The 21,409-nt window shown below is 33.5% G+C and overlaps 2 protein-coding genes across 11 annotated transcripts; both read right to left on the bottom strand.

Moving 5' to 3' along the window:
• Nucleotides 1-1,372: 1,372 nt before the first annotated feature.
• Nucleotides 1,373-6,301, bottom strand: LOC123228820 (pentatricopeptide repeat-containing protein At1g71490-like). 6 transcript variants are annotated; one of them, XM_044654277.1, is made up of 4 exons: nt 6,181-6,301; nt 2,419-5,140; nt 1,900-1,988; nt 1,373-1,819 (listed from the first exon to the last, which is right to left on the bottom strand). In XM_044654277.1, exon 2 carries the CDS (start codon nt 4,865-4,867, stop codon nt 2,693-2,695), a length of 2,175 nt encoding a protein of 724 aa, XP_044510212.1. In that variant the 5' UTR covers nt 4,868-5,140; nt 6,181-6,301; the 3' UTR covers nt 1,373-1,819; nt 1,900-1,988; nt 2,419-2,692. The 6 variants fall into 6 exon arrangements, with proteins under 6 accessions (XP_044510212.1, XP_044510211.1, XP_044510213.1 ...); XM_044654276.1 differs by having other exon boundaries at nt 1,373-1,651; XM_044654278.1 differs by having other exon boundaries at nt 1,373-1,628.
• Nucleotides 6,302-6,941: 640 nt separating this feature from the next.
• LOC123228819 (phospholipase SGR2) lies at nt 6,942-21,036 on the bottom strand. 5 transcript variants are annotated; one of them, XR_006504755.1, is made up of 22 exons: nt 20,666-21,033; nt 19,514-19,614; nt 19,010-19,201; nt 18,510-18,665; nt 17,348-17,419; nt 17,106-17,258; nt 16,764-16,814; nt 15,669-15,839; nt 15,233-15,382; nt 14,498-14,563; nt 13,885-14,427; nt 13,665-13,719; nt 13,424-13,545; nt 13,269-13,341; nt 12,535-12,637; nt 11,249-11,342; nt 11,066-11,128; nt 10,482-10,530; nt 10,163-10,263; nt 9,355-9,401; nt 7,898-8,202; nt 6,942-7,210 (listed from the first exon to the last, which is right to left on the bottom strand). XR_006504755.1 is itself a non-coding variant. In XM_044654272.1 (21 exons), exons 1-21 carry the CDS (start codon nt 20,847-20,849, stop codon nt 7,962-7,964), a joined length of 2,787 nt encoding a protein of 928 aa, XP_044510207.1. In that variant the 5' UTR covers nt 20,850-21,033; the 3' UTR covers nt 7,593-7,961. The 5 variants fall into 5 exon arrangements, 4 of the variants coding, with proteins under 4 accessions (XP_044510207.1, XP_044510208.1, XP_044510209.1 ...); XM_044654272.1 differs by lacking the exon at nt 6,942-7,210 and having other exon boundaries at nt 7,593-8,202; XM_044654273.1 differs by lacking the exon at nt 6,942-7,210 and having other exon boundaries at nt 7,593-8,202; nt 13,671-13,719.
• Nucleotides 21,037-21,409: the final 373 nt, after the last annotated feature.

The raw sequence follows: 21,409 nt of genomic DNA, 5'->3' as shown, positions 1-21,409 counted from the left end.
ATTAGGTTTCGAGGGCAACTACTTCTCATTGATTTAGAGAAGTCTCCGATGTCTCAAACGGTCAGAAAAAGAAAAGCCCCAAACACTTCAAATTTTTTGAAATCAGAGGTCTTGGACTTATTAAATTGCTCAATTTATCTTTGTAATTTTTTTATTAATAAAATAATTTTTATTTTGTTATGTTTTCGTATTTTAATTTTCTGTTTTATTTGAGTAAGAGTTGAATCTCTAACTAATGGTATAAGAGCAATAGATTGGAAGGGGGAGACATGTTGCCGACCAAACAAGTGAAGAGCTACCGGAATCAACGCTAAAAATGCGGCTGAGAAAAAAGAAGACAGAAGAAGAAGCAGAACAAAAGAGAGCAACATCAAAAAGAAAAATCTGAACGCGACAACTGATTCGTGATAAAAGTCAGGTCGGTTGGGGAAGAAAGTCTGCCATAGGTGGAAGAAGAAAAAAAATAATACAGAGGAGAAGAAGAGAAAAGACGATGAGAAACCAGAGGAGAGAGAGAAAATCAAAAGAAAAAGGAGAGACAACTGTGACAGAAGCAGGAAGAGAAAAAATAAATAAATAAAATAATATTTAATCATAAAATAATATATTTTTTAAATATTTAATTTGGTTACGTTATGATACACAAGGCCAGAATAGATTATTGGGGTTTATCTAAATTGTCTACTTATCATTTAGAGTTTCAAATTGTCATCTACTCTCAATCGACCAATATGTCTCGCAATGACTAAAATAAAGTATCTCAACAATCAACGTCCGTTACATGAGCAATCTCAGTCCTGTGACATATGCATACTATATATACGGATGTTTTTCTCATATTATGGAGTGATTTGACATTCATATATATGACTACGACTAGATTTAAATTGAGTTTACGCTTATTTAAACTCAATTCACGCATAGCTTAACTCATATTCGAGTTCAAACTCATCGAACTCTTAAAAGTCAAGCTTAAACTCTGTTCGACTCGTTATTCGTTATTAAAACAATATCGTTTTAATACATATTAATCAAAACGAAGTCGTTTTGTATCAAAATTTTTAATTAAAAAATCTGACGAATAACTCGAGCCCGAGTTTGAGCTCAATTAGGGTTGACTCATTTCAGACTTATTCGAGCCAAACTCATACTCAAATTCGAACGAGCTCGATTCAAATCCAACAAAGTTTCTTTTTTTTTTTTTTTCGGTTTAAGATATAGATTTTCCCAATTTCCTTGGTCAAAGCTTTTGGAGCTTCTCCTTTTTCAAAAAATATGAAAATAATTAAAAATATTAAGTTTGTACAAATATGTTTTTTTTTTTAATTTTTTTTTTTTTGGGTATCTAATATACGTGTATGGATTTAAAGAATTGAACATTAAAACACAGTTTCATGAAACAAAGTAAACAATGCAATACAGTTATGTAATTCTTAAGTGATTGAACCAATAAATTAAAATTAAACAAGATGTACAATTCGGAGTACAAGATTTCAATTTTGCCACAACAAATTTCCCAATTCTCAACGGCTTAGCAATGGAAAGAAACTGAAATGTTGCGTATAACAGCTAGGTTCCGCATAAATATTTAAGTAACCCCAGCCAAGTCCTTGAAGTCGCAAAAGCCCCTTCAAAAGAGCCGAGCAACAAGCTGATAAAGGAAATGAACAATTCAACAATGCTTAAGGTACTATCTACAATAAAAGCGCTATCATAGCCATTTGTTAAGCGTTCATCAATGAAACAAATGTGTATGTTTATGTCAAGAATGTAAGTAAACCTTAAGGACCAACCTTACGACCAAACAAATCCCATATCACTACAAATGAATATGACAATGTTAGAAAAAAGAAATGTGGCTCATGTTTTCAGACATCTTGCAGTAAGTAAAAGGCCCACCTGATCAGCTTATACTGTCACCTTTGATGGACTCTATCCTGCGCCTGTCACTTCACAGCTGGTTTCCACCAAGGATCCATCAGTAAAACCTATATAGGAGAAAAAAAAAAAAGCGAAGCCATTGTTTAGAACAGTAGACCTTAAGCTTAAAAACTACAAGAAATGGAGAAGCTCATGGCAAAAAGGCCATCAAATTAAAGAGTAGAATTGATTGTTTCAGCTTCATCCTACATCCTGTTATCTCCCACAGATGAATCCAGTATGAAGGAGATAAAAAGAGATAATAAGTTCAATAAAAATGAATGAAAATTTTATTACAAGTTCACTTCCACAATATTTCAAATGTGATGAACCAGGCTTATAAAAGAAATTAAAAACGAATTTCTTGAAGAGAGCGCTTTTGTCAGCACAAAAACATACCAATATCAGTAATTCTTGTAAAAACTAGAAGTTTCAGGTTTTGTTTACTAGAAAATTGGATGTAAATTTGAGTTATTGAATAAAATCAAATAAACTAACCCGTCCTTGCCAGTCAAAAGCAGCATGTGCATACAGAATAGAATTGGCAACAGATCCAAGACAAGGAAGTGTCAGCTCACATTTTCTCTAAAGTTGAAGCGACAAGGAACACCTACTCAGTGCCAAGATATCCCCCTGATGAGCGCTAAGTTATCTGTAAACATATATTCTTCCTGCCAAATAATTCACTTTGGCTCCACAAGAATATATGAAATCAACTATGTACAACTCATAATGCTAAAGAACAAGAATCTTGGAATTGGAATATCCATTTTCATCCTATTCCTTCAATAGCATCATCATCAGAAGTAAGTTCCTCTCCAGAATATCCAACATCTTTCATTAGCCCAGTCAATCCATCTAATAAAGGATAAATCTCTTTTGCCTTGAGGTTTGATGTATCCCCCACCAAAAAGGAAGAAAAACCAGAGCCCACATCAACCCAAGCAATGCCTGGAGCTTTTCTCACACCCAAGTCCCTCATGAAAGTCCTCACTTTTGCAAGCTTGTTCCAACTACCAGCAGCAGCATACATATTAGCAATCAATACATAATAACCTGAATTTTCTGTCCTCGTTTCTAACAATTTCTCAGCTGCCCATTCTCCAATATTTGTATTTCCATGTATACGACAAGCTCCTAACAGAGTAGCCCACATGGCAGGTGTAGGTTTGTAAGGCATTTTGTTTATGATTTCTTTTGCTTTATTCAACAAACCAGCTCTCCCAAAGAGATCAACCATACAAGCAAAGTGCTCTAGACGAGGTGATATACCATAAATAGTCAACATCTCTTCAAACAACCTTTGACCTTCAACTACTAAACCTGAATGGCTACAAGCTGATAGAACTGCAACCATGGTAACATGGTCCGGTTTGATTTGAAACTTGTTCATCTCTTCAAATAGTTTTAGTGCAACTTGCCCCTCTCCCTGAATCCCATATCCAGCAATCAAGGAAGTATAAGTCACTTCATCTCGTGTGCACATCAAATCAAATACTCTTTTAGCTTCCACAACTTTTCCAGATCTTGCATACATGTCCACAAGAGAATTCCATGGTAACAGATAGTCCTTAAAGATTTCACGCCTCATAAGGTAGCAATGGAACTCCTTGCCATGTTGTAGATTAGCAACTCTAGCACAAAGAGGAAGAATGCTTGCAATTGTCACATAATTTGGTTCAATCTCAGAAAGCAGCATCTCTCTAAATATGAAGGAAGCTTCCTCAGATCTGTCCATGTGAGCATAACCAGAAAGCAATGAGTTCCAAGTAATAATACTTTTTGTTTCTATCAACTGAAATATTGTATAGGCATGCCTAAGGTCTCTACACCTTGTATACATAGTAATCAATGCATTTCTAAAATTATCAAACTCATCACAACTACATCGAATAGCAGAACCATGAATCTCTTTACCCAATTTAATGGCACCAATGTGGGAACAAGCCCCTAAGCCGATAATCATGGCAACTGAATCCAAATGAGCACCATGAGTTCTGATCTGGGAGAGCAACTCAAGAGCTCCCTTGAAATTGCCTGTCCGCAAACAACCACCAGCTATAGTATTCCAAGTTATAATATTCAATTCAATACCCTCCTTCTGCATTTTCTCAAAAAGCTCAAAAGCCTCCTCCCACATGCCCCTGGAAGCATAGCAAGAGATCATGGTGTTCCAAGTAACAGCATCCCTCTCAAGCATTTCATCAAATAACCGGCGTGCAACCCCAAATTCACCAAATTTCCCATACATGGAAACCAATGCATTATTAACAAACAAACTCTGTTCATCACAAGAATTAATAGACTTGTGGACCTCCCTTCCAAATCCCAAGTCCATCATTTCACCACAAGCCTTGAGAACAGATGGGTATGTAAAACTATCAGCTCTAACCCCCCTACTTCCCATTTGTTTATAAGCACCCAAAGCCTCCGCAAATAACCCATTTCTAACATACAAAGATATAAGAATATTCCATGGTAAAGGGTGCAATATGCTTGAATGGTCAACAACAACATGAGCATCTATAACTAAATTAAACGTCGAGTAAAAAGTAACCATCTTTGGAACCAAAATGGGATGTTGTTCTAACCCCAATGAGAATACACAACCATGAAGTTGTTTACCCTGCCTGAGTGCTTTAACCTTATTACAACATAATAAAAGTGAAGAAATAGAAAGTAAAATATTGAAATAGCTATCTCTAGAGGAAGCATGAAGACGTATAAGAGAAAAAGTTTTGAATGCTTTACCCAAAAGTCCTTGGCTTGAAAAGTCCTTCAGCGATGCAACAAGGTCATCCATCATATATTCATCACCGGAAATACATGGGCATTTGTTTGGAACATCCAGTCGTTTAAAACTTTCTTTCCATTTATTAGGCATACATTTTTGGGTTAGAAACAAAATTCTCCTCAAGCTCACACTGTCTTTGGGAATCCCATTCATAACTTTTCCATATGTTACTAATTTTGCCCACACTTGTATGCCTAAACATAATTATCACTTAAAATCGCACATAAAGCACTCTCTGTTCAATTTACTCCAAACAGATCAAAATTCAAGTCAATTTTATAACCCTAGAGTAAAATTCTCATAATGGATTCTGATATATGACAAAGTTTCAATCTACTTCTAGGCCATAACATTTATTCAGTTTCCTTGGCTTCTGCATAAATTAACCAACTTTAATGTACCTAATTTAAACTGTTGAAAATGAGCCTGCAAGTAAAACAAAAAAGACAAATTAAGATGTCAAACCACTCATAATAATCTCATCAAAAACAATTTCATAATACAAACCTTAATAAATAATTGATCAAACCAAACAAATCAATCAAAAATAATAAATACAAAACTTTTGCTTAACAAAATAACCATCCAATAACCATAGAATAAAAAACAAAAGATAACAATTCAAATAACATAAAACACTAGAATAAACAATAGTTTCTACATAACAATAAAATTCATTCAAAAGACACAAAATATTTTCGTGTGTGCAAAATGTTTACAACTTCATCTGACACTTGAAACACCATTTTAGAAATATTAATAGATCCACAAGCAACACATGATAATTGATTTGATTTAATTATCAGGATGTGGTGGCAAAGATTGTTTTTTATGAAAAAAAAAAATACAAAATGTAGTTTCAAAATCAACCAATAATAGTGGCCCATTAATGGTTAAAAGAGCCCACAAAGGTCTAATTTATCTACAAATTTATCTATAAGTTAGCAGATATTTTAAGACCACAAACACGATCCTAGTTTCGTGAACAAACATGAAAATACAATGTTTCAGGATGCACATGGAATCGTACTGGAGTGACCAAACTAAGCCTCACGGCTTGCATACCATCACAATATTAAGTAGAATCAAGTTAAACCATCAGATACGCTAATGCATAAAATAAAATAAAAAATTAAAAAAATCAATTCACAGGGATTAAATGAATATTTTTCATTACTTTACCGAAAATATACACCCTCAAAATTTCATTAAAGAGTTTTTACAAACAGATGGTGACCATTCTGAAAACAACACGAGATGTTCAAAAAATTTTAAAACCATTTACCCACACACACAAAATGCATAATAAATACCCAAAGAACAATTTAAACCAAACCCAGAAACCAATTTGTTTCATATTTGGCAGAAATTGAATGGCGCTCAAGGAATAGCGAGCATTGATTGGAATGATAAAACTATGAATAAAATAGACAAAATTAAGCAAAAAGTTGATAGAAAATGCACACCAAAGGAAACGAGAACGTGCAAGAGAGGAAGTGAGGCGGTCCTGTCCTGTGTTGGGTTTTTCAATTTTAGAAATTATTATTTTTAACTTATTCAATTATTCGCAGCGGTATTCAGTGCCTCTACCCAACCGTTGAGATTAAACATCAAATTAACCCCCCTAATCCTTAACAATAATTTTTGTAGCCCTTAATTTTGAAAATTTATATTACCCCTATTTTTTTACCATAGGCAATAAAATAAATACAGTCAATTATTTATATATAGTTTTATATATACAAATAATGATGTATTACCATATGATTAGATAGTTAAAAATTAAATATAAAATAACTTTTAATCATACATAATATATTATTATTTGTATATATAATTTTATTAATTATTTATTAATAAAATAGAATTAAATTTCTAATATATTATAATTCAAATTCAAATTTATTGATTACGAAATCTTAAATTAATATTTGTGCAAGTAATAATTGGTCCAACTTTCGGTAGAAAATTATTTCTATTTTTGTCATTATTATTATTATTATTATTATTATTATTGTTGTTGTTATTAATTATAATATGAAATGATTCAAAAAATTTCTAAGTACTAGGAGACCCAAATCTATTTCCATTTAGGTTTAGGATATTCATTAACAACATGTATATTAAAACATGCCCAACTATACTATTTTCTCATCCTCTCTTTCTTAACTTGTTTTTATTCCCTTTCAAATTCTTTCTTTATGGGTTCTTCTGATTCCGAAATCACTTACAGCTATGAAATACACCAAGTCATTATTAATATTTCATTACTACAAGATGGTGATTATTTCATCTCACCAGACCAGATAGACTATACAAGTTTCATTACATCATAATACATGTCACCAATCACTCTATAGACTGATTCACTTCAACACCTTGTTTCCTCGTTCTTACATAATATTTTCTTCAAAAATATTAACCCTCCTACGATTCTTGGTTGCAAGACACAATTTGAATCACAACACTCCTACTTACTTTCCAAAGTTGAAACCCCTGAAGACCAAAAAAGCATATTGCAATATGACATTACCAACTTTATCAAGGCTGCCCTCGGAGATGCTACCAGTGAGAACCGTCAAACTATTAAAATACAAGTGATTTTGAAGGTTCACAAGCTACAACAAAAATCACCATGAAAGGTTGGCACAATTAAACTCCTACCATGTCTTCACATCTTTCCATGATGATTGCTATAAAAAATGGTGGTGGAGTAATTTTTAAGTACAAATTTTTTGTAAAGCAATTGTTAATTATTTGGTGATATAGTTTTGCTTCTATTTATGATATTATTTTTTTCATCAATTTGTTGCCATCATAGTTAAAAAACCAAATATTACACCTTTTACTCTAATAAACATGGTTTACAATTGACAAATCCAAAAAATCTTAGAAGCTTTTATTGTATTCTATCTACACCTCAACTTTTACAACACAACTTACGTTACAAGCAACACATTTTCTACACAGTAAGTTCAATTGGTGCGTGTGCCTACCTATGTGCATAAACAACTGAGAAACAATGCATCTACTGTGTCACAAAACTACATATTACAAACACTTGCAAACTATCATCTATTTATCAAGCGGTAAGTTTTACCAGTAGATGACTTCATGCAATTTTTGTGGGACAAAAATTCCACATTATGTTGATTAATATCGCAAATGCATGAATGCTATTACCTTCAATGTTTTGGCATCATCAATGATTGCAAAGGTAAAATACAGCGGTTGAGTTCGGATATAATCAGTGCTTCTTCATAAACTTCTTAGCCTTCCTTGAGAAGTTTCTAACCATCATTCTGTCGGAGAATGTCAGAGGAAGTTCTTCTTCTGCTGTCTGTCTTTGATCGGACCAACCGGTGGAAGCAGTCTCACTCTTTGAGTTGCCTTCGCCTGAAGATGTAGATGAATTGGGGTCTTCAGGTATATCTCGATACAAGTGTTTCAATATGAAAAGGGCAGTATCATGATCCCTCCAATAATTTCTGTACACAGAGACTCAATTAAACAAAAAAAATCATACTAATGCAAATGCACATGTACTTCAACAAAATTTAGCAACATCACATACACATTATAGCCATCACAACCAAATATATAGTAATTAAGTTATAAACAGATAGAGTCAAGTTGTTAAGATCTCAAGTGCAAGGTCTGGGACTTGGATCCCACATTGGAAAGTATGGGCAACTAATGTGGGGTTTATATGGTCTTGGACTCTCCCATCTCAATAGCTAACTTTTGAGGTGTGGTTCTTCTAAGGTTCGTATCATTTGGTATCAGAGCCATCAGCATATCTCCCAGTCGCAATCGTGCGGCGCGGGTGGTGACGCCGACATTGCAGTGTTCGCCCGGGGCTAGCAGGGAGCTAGCGCACAACCAACCCGCGTGGGCGTCGGGGCTGCGAAGCGTGGTGGTATGTTAAGATCCCAAGTGCAAGGTATGGGACTTGAATCCCACATTGGAAAGTATGGACAACTAATGTGGGGTTTATATGGTCTTGGGCTCTCCCATCTCAATAGCTAGCTTTTGAAGTGTGGTTCTCCTAAGGTTCGTATCACAAGTGCTGTTGTTTTAAAAACATTTAAGCCAAAATGGTTTAATCATCCTTTCCAGAGTCACTTTCTCCATCAAACTTAAAACTCATTACACATAAATGCCAATAAGATGCAAGGTTGATAAATTTGTATGATTATGATTTAACACTACACAACCACATCAAGTAAAAAGGGTAATTCTATGATTTCTAATGAAAAACATATTTTCATTAGAAACATCAAAGTAAAAAGGGACATTCAACAAAGTCTCTTAAGACTTAAGAGAATAGTAAACATCAAGTAAAAAGGGTAATCAGGTAAATGCTCCCCATATCACAGAAAGATGCATGTCAAAGATTTAATTAATATGCTTCATATAAATCAAAAACATTCATGCCAAGCTACCTTGAGGCAACTAATGAGATACCGCATTTTGTTGGGTAAAATGAATGGAATTATCAAAATGTATGCAAGAAGACTGCATAAAAGCCTTGAAGTATATAGAAGATTAAATATTTTGGTTCACACCAAGAAGACTGCATAAAAGCCTTGAAGTATATAGAAGATTAAATATTTTGGTTCACACTAAAAAGCACTCACGTATGGGATCCAATAGCTTGTAAATAAGGGTGTTCAAAGGTTTTATCCTGCATTATAAAATATAAACATAAGGAGAAATCAACAGATGAACTTGCAGTGACGGTATATAAAACAAAACTAAAATATCATGTCTATTATTAATAAGAAGGAACATTCAGGCAAAATGCTCAACAGTGCAAACTCGATATCCTTAATGTACTTAATAAGCATCTTGTACTGTATGCATCACCTTTTGGACATTCTTCTTATGACCATTGGCAAATACTTATGTTCACATAGTATTTAGTAAATTTATGGTAGCAAAGGGCTACAATGCCAACAACTGACAAACAATAAGACACCACAATTCCCAAATCCCAACACTACCCTCATTGCCCACCAAACTAACTACTTGGGTCTTAAGACATGATTCATCTATGATACTGGAGCTATAGCATTCCGATGACAACAATACTCAGAAAGCTCCTGAGAAATAATTCAGAGGACAACAACCTTGCAAGTAGTCACCTTCCATGCAGAATCTATAGCTTGTTGCTTTTTCATCTAAATTTAGTAAGAGGAAGATATCCTTTAAATCAGATTATATTTCATTTAACTAAGATTATCAACTCATTCCAAATGGCTAATCAGTGTTAAACATTAAGACTTTCAGGAGGGAAAACAATGGGTCAAATTTGTCACATAGAGTACGCATCAATGGAGGGTAACAGGTATCAACTTAACAACACAATATCAGTTGTATAGACACTAAAAGATTTGCAATAACATGATATAGCAGTAAATGCAAGCATCAAACAGCACTACAAACCTGAAGCATGTGATCTATCCGTCCTTCAGCACTTCCAGTTAACCTCTCCATCATCATAACACCATAGGTCCTTTCTTCTTTCTCTTCGGCATTTTCAGCCTCTATAACATACACAAAAGGTTATTGAGTGAATTCAGAAAAAATATGGAAATCAATATGGATCAAGTAAATTTCATTTTTTTCCCCACTGAACAATGAAGGGGAGGGTAGGTATAAGGGAGGCGGGTAACTTCAGTAATTGCTATTTGTATGAACAAAAGGAGAACAGCATAAAGAAACAGAAAAGCAATAAAGCAATAATTTTAGAAGACTAGATTACCTTCAAGGGCATCTGCATTTCTGGATTGACAAACTGTAAGTACTTTAGCCTGTCTCAATAGCAATAGAACACAGAGCGTCAACGCACACATGATCAGAAACCAAACACAAAAAGGTTAACATGATAATACCACATAAAATTAAGAACTTCAGATCAAATAACTATATGCATAAATGTTATATTTACAACAGAGTTGAACCCCATACGAATTTAATCATCATAAAAAATATTCTCAGAAAAGAATTCCAACTTCCAAGAGTGAAATAAGGACCAACACTTTGACTTTCAATTCTTAAGCAAATAAAATACTAAGTCTAAATTGAAAGTGGTTATCGTAGAGTCACTGTGCATGCATATACTGACATAAATAATTAGTCTGAGAAGGAGAGCCAAAGCATAATCAACTGAGTTTCTAAAAAAGTTAGCATAGCCTACATTTAAGTTGAGAAATGAAAAACCGACCTTGTTCATGTTCTCTACTAAGTGTAAAGAAACAAGATAAGCCCAACAGAGAACTAGAAATATTTTATGCATGTGACAAAGTTCAAAAGAAAAATTAACAATGAATAGTATCAGAACCTTACCCTTACAGAGTTGAACTGATCCACTATTGCCTGAGATCGAGTAGCTAAATCTTCTGTAAATTCCTAAATCACATATATAAGGATATATTACAAAATGGGAAAGTTTTGTTTAAACAAAAAATGCTCCTCAGGGAGGAAAAGGTAGATTATAACCTTAATTGTGTGTTGCTATAGGGAGTTTACCTGAATTCCAATATGCAGTCTCTTTCCACCTCTATGGTAAGGGATAATAACTGGGCGTAAGGGGAAGAATTCTTTACAAACAAGTGGTTCTACTCTGTGTAAGAAACCCCAACAAAACATCCATACATTTTCCAGATTTATAAAATATTAAAAACAAAGCATAAAATAAAACACACATGCATATATAAGCTATACATGTCTTCACATGAAAATAGGCAATTCAAGAGCATCATAATCACATTGGTTTTGCTCCGAGTCAAGAAACGTACATACACGTATAACATGACCAACTGAAATATTTTCACCTTGTGAAAGACTTTGTGGCATTTAATTAAAGACTCAAATGTGCAAACTTTTGAACCATATAATTGTTTTTCTATTTAATTCAACATGAAGATGTAAGCAGAGGTAAGATGGTAGGAAGAAAAAACCATAAACTTACAAGAGATCTAGAGAGATAAGAAACCGGGAGAAATAGCAGATGACAAAATTTTTCTCCAATATTATTAATTTTTGTTCATTCTATCGTTACGCTATTACCATAGGGACGCCTTAATAGGTGTTAGCAAGCTTGAAGTACAAGAACAACATCACTTTGGATAGAAATATTCCTAGATTGTGAAACAATGAAAAATTCCAAATTTGTACTTATGGTGTTTACACAGAAAAAACTTCAATAAATTAAATATCATGTAATTCTTTAATATATACATTTAAAATGTTCAAATGAAGTTTCTTATTAACATCATGATCACATAAACAAAAAAAAAACAATTGAACAAACAGATGCTGATTTATTTTATAAGAAACCAATAAGTATTAGGAAAACATGAATTACATTGGTGGACAAGCTGTCAGCAAAAGATCAGGGTAGGGGCAACAAATCTATGAAAGATAATAAAATAAAATCTAGGCAATGATAACTTCCTCATCCTGAACCAAATGGAACCAAACTATACATATTAACCCAAACCCCTTCCCAACAAAGATATATCAACAAAAAGAACAATCTTATTCCGGGAGAGAAGTTAAATAGGCAAAATCTATCACATAATTCCCATTGTTATTTATCTTTACATAGCAAAACCAATGGTGATCTTAAAACTACATATATGATGGTCCCTCTTTGCATTGACAGACTTTAAGAATCATAAGTCAGGAAGCTCATGTATGACAACATGCCATTATTGCAGCATTTTATGCTGAATAGCAGTCCACTACTTCTGAGGTCAGAATAAAATAAATAAAGCATGCTGCAGCAATAAAATGGATGTGCAAAGACAAACCTATATGCTACAGGATCGTATGGGTGAAAAATGTTGAACATCTGACGACATGCTGGCATCTCTTCGCTTATATTTTCTTCATCCCAATAATCTTGTCCTTTTCCTGAACAGAGAAGGAAAAAAAACTAAAAAAATGGATTTCCACATATTCAAGAATGGAACCACATACAACATAAGTTCTGAAGCAAAAAAGCCAAAATTAAAATTTAAAAAAAAAAAAGCAAAAGATGAAGAATTTTAAAGGAGGGCTGGAAATACATATCTCAAGTGTTGAGAAAGTATGACTGATTGGACAAGCATCACAATACAAAATTATTTATTACATATTGCATAATTATGAGCTTTTCAAAAACATTTAAATGCTAACTAACAAAAACTGCCCACATTACAATTTTACACTGATTAAAAATATATAGGCAAAGTCATCAAAAGCAAATTCTTCATATTGATCAAAATTTATCAAGAATTTCCCACTCAAATTGATGTACACTCAAGTCCACTAACCAAAATATGAAAAATTTTAAAATTCAATAATGACCACACAGTTTCGAAATTCTAAAGATGAAAACAATTCCCAAAACTATGAGGAACAAAAGAAATACTTCATTGTGCAGACCCAAAATTAAACCATATATATATTTAGAAATATTGAAATATTTCTCTTAATGCCATGCCCCAAAAATTAGAAAATTCACTCATCAAAATTTCAATCATACAAGTGTATTGAGGGCTACCAATTCCAATACGGATATTACGGAGGCAAAGAAAGACACCAAGAGGTGATCCAACAGCAAAAAATGTGTCAACCTGATACGTAAGAATTGATGTCAAATCAGTATTAAGATTCATCATGTCGCATATATAGCTCATTAGAAGTTCCATTTCTGACCTTGAATTCAAGCTTTTTGTACTTTATATAAGGGGTATAATTCTTTGGCTCATCATCTGGCACAGTTTTAAGCTTCTCAGATATGGGTTGCTTTGGCTCAATTAGAAGTACCTCCTTGGTATCTGTTAATGCAACCAATAAAACCCAGAGGTATTAACACATATGAGCCCGTTCCATCATACAGCACCAAAAAAAGAAAATGAAGATCAGAGATTAACACAATGCATATCTCAAGTTGTACCTCTACCTTGATTCCGTGATTCCAATTCTGCAATTTTGGCTTTCAGACAATCAATCTAAAAACAGAAAATTTCAATATAAGTGCTGTTGTTATTATTAAACATAATTTTCACAAATGCATATAGTGTTCAAATGCTTATAGACAAATGCATACTTGGGCATATTAGACAAATGCATATAGTGTTCAAAAAAGCCATTAACAAAACAGTACAAATCTGCACCTCTTTCTCCAGAAGATCAATTGTGTTGTTGTCATTATCACAAGTATCTTTGCTCCCTTCCTCAGCCGCTTTCTCCAGAAAGCCATCCAAGCCAGCACCATTCATGTGGTTAGCTTCATTGAAGCCACCATTATCTGAAGAAACTATGTCACTAGAACTTTGAATAAATTCATGAACATCTTCTTTAGCTGTTTGCTCCATAGCTTTTGCTGTACCCAACATGACAGTATCCACAGGGGCGGAAAAATCTTCACCAGGTGCTTCCTCATGTTCCAGTAGAGTTGATTGCACACTCATCCTGTCCTCATCAGCAGACCCTACCTTATCCACAGTTTCAATCATCTCAGCGGAGCTTGTACCCTTCAAATTGGTCAAAGAGTCACCAATAGAAGTTTGATTGTTCATTGCATGTGAAGATTCCTCGATGGCATCTTTGTGTTCCTTGTACATCCAATCCATTGGAAACGGGGATGATAGATTATCTTGATGGCAGAGGATGTCATACGAGAGGACACTTCCCAAGGAATGGCCATATATGGAAACCTACAGAAATGCTAATATAAGCCAAAATATCACTTGATCATTACAACAAACAAAGATACCAACTGCATACCTTTCCATCATAACCAGGATTTCGTTTAAGAAATTTCAGATATAACCGATTTAATTGATTTGAAACCTGGAGGAGCAGAAGTGCATCTTCATCAGTTCCACCTTCAAATAAATTTCAAATTCCAACCTAAATGGATGCAAATCATGAATTTAAAAACCCTACAATAAGAAAATTACATTTTTCTATTAAGACTACAATGAACTATAACATAAATAATACTATTGGAATATATTGGTCCCATATTAGAGGGAAAAAAATGAAAGGGTATATAATGTAATGGATGTCCAAGTAAGATTTGCTAAAGTCATTTTGACAATTGGAACCAAAACATGTTTAAAACTCATAATTAATAAAGATATTGACCTACAATGCAAGTTTAAAGCACCGGCATAGCTACCAGATACTATAAGCGGCTTTGCCAAAAGAAAATGTAACTGATTCATTCTCAAGATATCTCCAACAAAACAATGTCCCCTTTGGTGTGCATAGGATGAAGATACCATTTAGAACTTTTCTTATAGGAAATTTTGATATGTTCACTATGACAAAATAACCATCCAACTAGAATTGAAAGCTTTAGAAAGACTATCATGAAGCTTTGTAACCTATTGAGACAGATGTCATTCTAAAATAGGAACCTGGATTGAAATAAGCTTTATACTTGGATAATGAAACAGCTTATTCATTGGAAAATGGAAGATGAAAGAAGAGTGGAAAAATGGAAATAAGCAATACCGAGTTGATAATATCCTGACAATAGATAGGGCTCATGTAGTATAAAACATCATGAACTGTTGCACTAAGCGTGACACGCAAACCCCGCACACCATCCAAAGTAATCTTTTCAACTGTTGTTTCACCACTGAGCTTCAAACCTTTTCTCCACTGAAAGATACAGTGACATAATATACACGTCAGTATACCAAACGGCAATAATTTCAGAAAACAAAAGATGGAAGATTTTGCTACCAAAGCACAAACACATTGATAGAGAATACACACTAAAGCATACAGAATAACATTAATATCAGGCAAAAAATAGCCTAATTTCATCAAAACTGCAACAAACATTATGCATTTCCACATTCCACACAATCAAAGGTGGAATATTCACACAATGGAATCAAACTACATACAAACAGAGTTAGGAACAAAAGTACATTTTATTCACCTGGCATGGGATAAAAAGAACTCTCTGAGTGCCTCGTTGATGTGGAGTAAGGTGTTGTTCAGCAAGACTTGCTGTAATGTGGCGAAAGTTGCCAACATCATCGACCAAATTAGATTTCTCCAACCTTTGTCCAATACCATGTACCATAAAGACAAGGTGCTTAACTGGAACCTACATGCAATCAAAATACAAGATTAAAATCTACTCAAAACACATTATTTCAGTTTCAACAGAATTCTAAGGGCTTTTGAATGGATCCAAGAAACAACTCAATTAATTATATTGAGCACATCAAAGGACATGTTAGACCTTAAATATTACTGTACTTTAAAAATTAATTATTACCCAACAGAGACAGCAAATATTAGAAAAGATCAACAAATGGTGATTAAATACAAAAACTGAAGGACAAAAATAAAAAATTACAAAAATTGACAGACAAAAAAGGCAATGTGCAACTGAAAAATCATTATTAATAACTCAAGTTAGGTGCAGTATACATCTTTATGGCAAATACAGTGGCAGTGGATGCTAGCATCTAAGGGCACTGAATGCATAATTTAATTCAGAAAAAAAACTGAGAAACAGAGTTATCATTTCAGGGCCTACAAATATTCAAACACTTGCAGTGTTTTAATTGATGTAATGTTATTCAAGTCTATCACTTATGTTTTACTTTGCCATCATATATGCAACACTTAGATACAATGACCAGTTTTTTATAATACTAGACAGAGGTGAATCATGCATCCAAGTCAGTTTATGTATCCGAGTTAGTTTATATCAAGAGAATCTCCCCAATAAGGATAATATAGCTATTTGCCTATTCACTCAATGCACAATGCCTACCCAAGGACCATTGTCTACAAAAAGAGACCATGGCTTAACTTTCTTTACACAATTTTAGCAGGTCCAAAAAAGCTTCACAATTTTGTTAGGAAGAAATCTTGAATTTGTAAGATATTATTAAAATTAATAGAAGTTCAATAAAATAATAGTCAAATGCTTTTTACGGAAGCTAAATAATGGCATGCATAATTGTAATAGTGAAAACAAGAAAAATAAGAACAGGAAGCAGAATGCCAGATTCCATACCTGAGAACAATAATCATCTATTTCCTCTTCTTTCTGTTGACGCAATTCCTCCTGAATGTGTTTAGCATATCCATAAATAACATTACATCAATTCCGTAGCAAAATAATGTTCACCAATCAAAGTATTTTCAAATGAAAGCAAATTAATTTGACAAAAAGACAGAAAATTCTACCTGAAATTATTTAATCAAGCATAGATTACAAATAATACATTCCAAGACAAGAAATGCTATATAAATTCCTTAACCAGGATCTGATTACATATTCCTGAAGCACAAGGCACAAATGAAGATGCTAGAAGTTTTATGCTAAATAAACTTTAAAAAAGGAAAAATTAGAAACCTGGCTTGGTTTTTTGGCCTGGGAATGGGAATAACCACGCCTTAACTTAATTCCATTTCCACTGAAACTAATGATGCCAGAAAAACCAGAAGCATCAACATTGAGCCAAGACTCCCAGGTATCATCCTCACCAGTAAAAAGTGCATGAAGTCCCTACAAGCACAACCTCCAGATACATCAATATTTCCATATATATATGCAGCAGACATTGGAAAGTCCCATCCACAAAGCAATATACATACTGGGGTAGAGCCTTGCAAATCAACTCGAGCAGCAAATAGTCCAGAAGGTTGAAATCTTCTCCGGCGCCAAACCTACAAAAAGTCAAACTTCTTACTATTTCCATACAAAAATGGAAAACTAAAGCATAATGTTGAATTGAAGTTAATTAAAAGGAGAGAATTACAATATAATTAAGTTTAAAAACAAAACAAACTGCAGGTCACTATTGTCAGAAAGCCATACCATCCTAAAATTGCATAGATTAAAGAAGGTAATCAACCTACAATGCCTTGCCAATAAATATTTTCATAATGAGCTTCAGATAGAGCATTCTATATTAGGTGTGTGTACAGTCCGATTTGGTGAGGTTTAAGAGCTTTTTCAAACCAAACTAAAAAAACGATTTAAAAATTAACCAAACGAAACCGTTTTAAGTTTTAGACCAAACCAAACCAAATTGAAAAAATATTGTTCGATTTGGATTACAATTTAAATCATAGTTATCAAAATCCTATGATACACGATACATATCTTACGATACGATACAAGTGAAAAACCATACACATCTTAAGGTGTATCAAATTAACACGATACAGTAAACGTATCCTATAATAATATACATACTACCGATATAAATCGATACACTTTTTTAGAGAAAATGCTGATGTAGTAAGTGTGTTTATAAAATTTTTCAAATGTTAAAGGTATTTGTGATATTTTCCAAAATAATGACATGTCAATTATAATTTTTTTATTTTATTAATATTTTATTATTTCATTTTTTAAAAGACACATTATACAATACAATACATGATTCGACTACCATTGTTTAAATTTTTTAAAATAATTCATTTATATATATACACACACATATATATATTAAATAAATATGGTTAACGGTTTGGTTTAGTTTGAAAATCACTCAAACTGCAACAGAAACTGAAAATAACAGTTTGGGAATTTGTTAAATCAAACCAAACCATTTTACAAATCAAACCAAACCAAACCATAATTTTAAAACAATTCGATTCTGTTTTATGGTTTGAACCGAATTATGCACACCCTTATTCTATATATATAGATTATAGGCATATTGACATAAGAAACTGGGAAAGAGGTCTATATAGTTTCCACCTTGCCAAATAACATAATCATTAATAATTCAGATATTATGCAGCAAACCTTACTACAGTAAGCAATCTCTAACTGTTCAGCAACATCTTCACGAAGTGGAAGCCAATCAAGGCCCCCTTTACGAGCAAACCAATGACCTCTAAGAACACGACGATTGTCTCCATTCCAATAAACAGGGAAACAATGTCTCTTAGCCAAATCTACCTGCAAAATTTGTACGGATTTGATATTCAGAAGTATTCTCTGAGTTAAGTAATAGCCTAAGATGGTTCTTAAATATTAATAAATTTTTTTTTTTAAATCAGATTAAAATGTCTGCTCAAAACTTATTTAACAGACAGAAATATATAAATAACTGAAAAGGTCAATATATAAGTTTTTAAAATAACTAACTAATGGAATAAAGAAGACACAACATAGCATCCAGATCTACATGACAAAAACATACAGTAATAATAATAACATGTTAATAAATCATGTCATAAGCAATATTTAACCCTTACTCAACACAGAGAACAACCACAGTTGAAACCTCAGAAAAAGGTTACCTCATAAAGTCCTCCCTTTACAGGAACTCCAACCCTTTCTTCTTCTTCATATAGCTGGGCTGATAGAGTAATTTCTGAGGAAGTAAGACTTGGTTGCTTTTCCAACTTCATACTAGAACTAGGTTGCTCCTTAGGACCTTCACTACATTCTGCATACTCTTTCCACCAACTAGAGAGCAATTCTTCCTCTCTCTGTAAAGGTACATTCAACATATAAGCATTAGTCTTTTGCATTAGTAAGGAAGACCAGCATAACAGTCAGATGCAAATATTACTCAACAAAAGCTTCTTAAAGTTAGTACTAAAATCACTTCATATTGAATTGCCTATATTCATTGCTTTTTACCCCCTGTTGAATATCTTAAGGAAATTTATTCAAATCTTTCATCAGTAAAAGCATGAACTAACAGGAACTTATTTGTTATTCGAAAAAGTTTGATTGGTCTGAAGGCCAACCCAAAATCATAATAGAAATTGAAGGAAAAGCATAATCAGGTTACAGACCTGCAAGAAAGATGCCTCTATAGCAAGAGAATCTCTCATGCCAAAACGAAAGTACTCATTCTTTCCCACTATCTCAGTTCGTGGGAGTGAAGCAGCTGGCTCTGTAAAGTCACCAAAGGAGCAACATTTTGTGAAAATTCATGTGTATCTTTAATTTGATCATGTCTAAATCTATTCAAGAGAAATAAACCACAAATATTTGTGTTGTGGCAACTATTAATCAATTAATTGCTCACAATTGAACCCCCTCTTGGAGCAACTTTGACTTACTCTTCAACACTCTGATAGTACAACATTTATCAAATAAAATATTCCACATACTACTAACTTTAATAACTTATAACTAATAAGTAACATGCTTACTGAGCCAACAAAGATCAAACCACAGAGAAAAACTTGAAATGTCATACGGGTAGAACGAAGCAAAGTAACCTCGCAAAAGAACTCACTGCAGACCAGTACCCAGTTCTAAATCAAAACAATTAATAGAAATAAAACACTTGCTAACCCAACAAAGCTCAAACTCAATAGATAGCCACAAAAGTTTACAAGGGAAAAACCAAAAAAACCAATGCTATTAGGCCATTGGAAAGCAAAGAAAACCCAATGCTTACGTACCCACATCTGAATCATGGTAACCAATCTAACTGATGTGCTTGGGTAGCTAACAAAGCTCAAAATCCATAAAAGACCATAAAAATTAAAATATACACCATCAAAACCAAACCAAACACACAGGAATTCAATGCATTTTCACATCTAAATTAAAACAACTAATCACAGTAACAGTTCACCAGCACAAACTCTACAAATGCAATGAAATTAAATGAAGCCCATAAATTTTCAAATGGGTAGAACAAAACCAAAGCAAGTAAAGATTGTTCACCACAGAAGAAGGGGAATCAATACATGCCCACATCCAAAACGAAACAACTAATCACACTATCATCTCACTAACCTACCATGCTCAAAGTCAACAAAACGACACAAAATTTCACATGGATAAACCAAATTAACTATTAAAAGGCAAAGGAACTCAATGCATAATCACATCAAAATCAAAACAACCAATCACAGTAACAACTCGCTAACCCAACAAAGCTCAAACCCAGAAGAAAGAAACAAATTTCACATATTGAAAACAAAACTAACCATTGGGAAGCAAAGGGACTTTACAAAAGTACCACCGCACATCACCGCCATCAGAGGGACTCCGAGTCTGAGCCAAATACTTCTGCCTTCCTTTCGAATTCTCAATCACATCCTCCAATCTTGCAATATTGGAGGGCGTGTTCTTCAGCAAATCAGGACTCGTTTCCTCCTCCAAATCCCGCATTTTTCTCCACCAAAATTCTCTGTTTTTTGTCTCAGCTTCCCAATTTCTACAAGACCAACGAATAAAACCACAAAACAAGCATAAACCCACCTAGGCAATGATTGAAAATGGACGATTGAAGGGTAGATGGAACGTTGAATGTCAGGTGGAAACCATGAATTGATGAAAAGAACATTTTTATTCATGCCTTGGAGAAATGGCGGTTGCATACTTTATTCTATTTCTAGTTTAATTTTTTTAAAAGCCAAAACACTATTCCCACCCTCAATGTTTGAAAAACCCAAAGTCCACCCATGAGACGTTAAATTGAACGGAAAGTGTTAGTTTATGGTGTGCTAGTTAAATGACGAAAATACCCTCTAAGTTAAACTATTATTTTTCCTTTTTCAATAAAATGACAAAAATATCTTTTACTTTACATTATTAATTAAGTGTTTATAAATATTATACAATTTAAATTACCCATTTACCCTTAACCAAATTAATGCTCCTCTGATTACATTCTTTAATCTGATTTGCTCATTGTGATGATCATATTTTGTGTTCAATAAATTGCCTGT

The sequence above is a fragment of the Mangifera indica genome, chromosome 11, assembly GCF_011075055.1.
Source record: "Mangifera indica cultivar Alphonso chromosome 11, CATAS_Mindica_2.1, whole genome shotgun sequence".
Lineage (NCBI taxonomy): Eukaryota > Viridiplantae > Streptophyta > Magnoliopsida > Sapindales > Anacardiaceae > Mangifera > Mangifera indica.
The sequence above is the reverse complement of the archived record's forward strand: the minus strand, read 5'-3'. Positions and strand labels throughout refer to the sequence as shown.

Excerpts from the sequence above, each read along its gene's own strand:
- LOC123228820 (XM_044654277.1), bottom strand. The coding sequence starts at position 4,867 with ATGAATGGGATTCCCAAAGACAGTGTGAGCTTGAGGAGAATTTTGTTT.
- LOC123228819 (XM_044654272.1), bottom strand. The coding sequence starts at position 20,849 with ATGCGGGATTTGGAGGAGGAAACGAGTCCTGATTTGCTGAAGAACACG. Across the intron at positions 15,840-16,763 it reads TAGATGATTATTGTTCTCAG|GTTCCAGTTAAGCACCTTGT; the intron begins GTATGGAATCTG and ends GATTGCATGTAG. Across the intron at positions 11,343-12,534 it reads TACGATCCTGTAGCATATAG|AGTAGAACCACTTGTTTGTA; the intron begins GTTTGTCTTTGC and ends TTTCTTACACAG.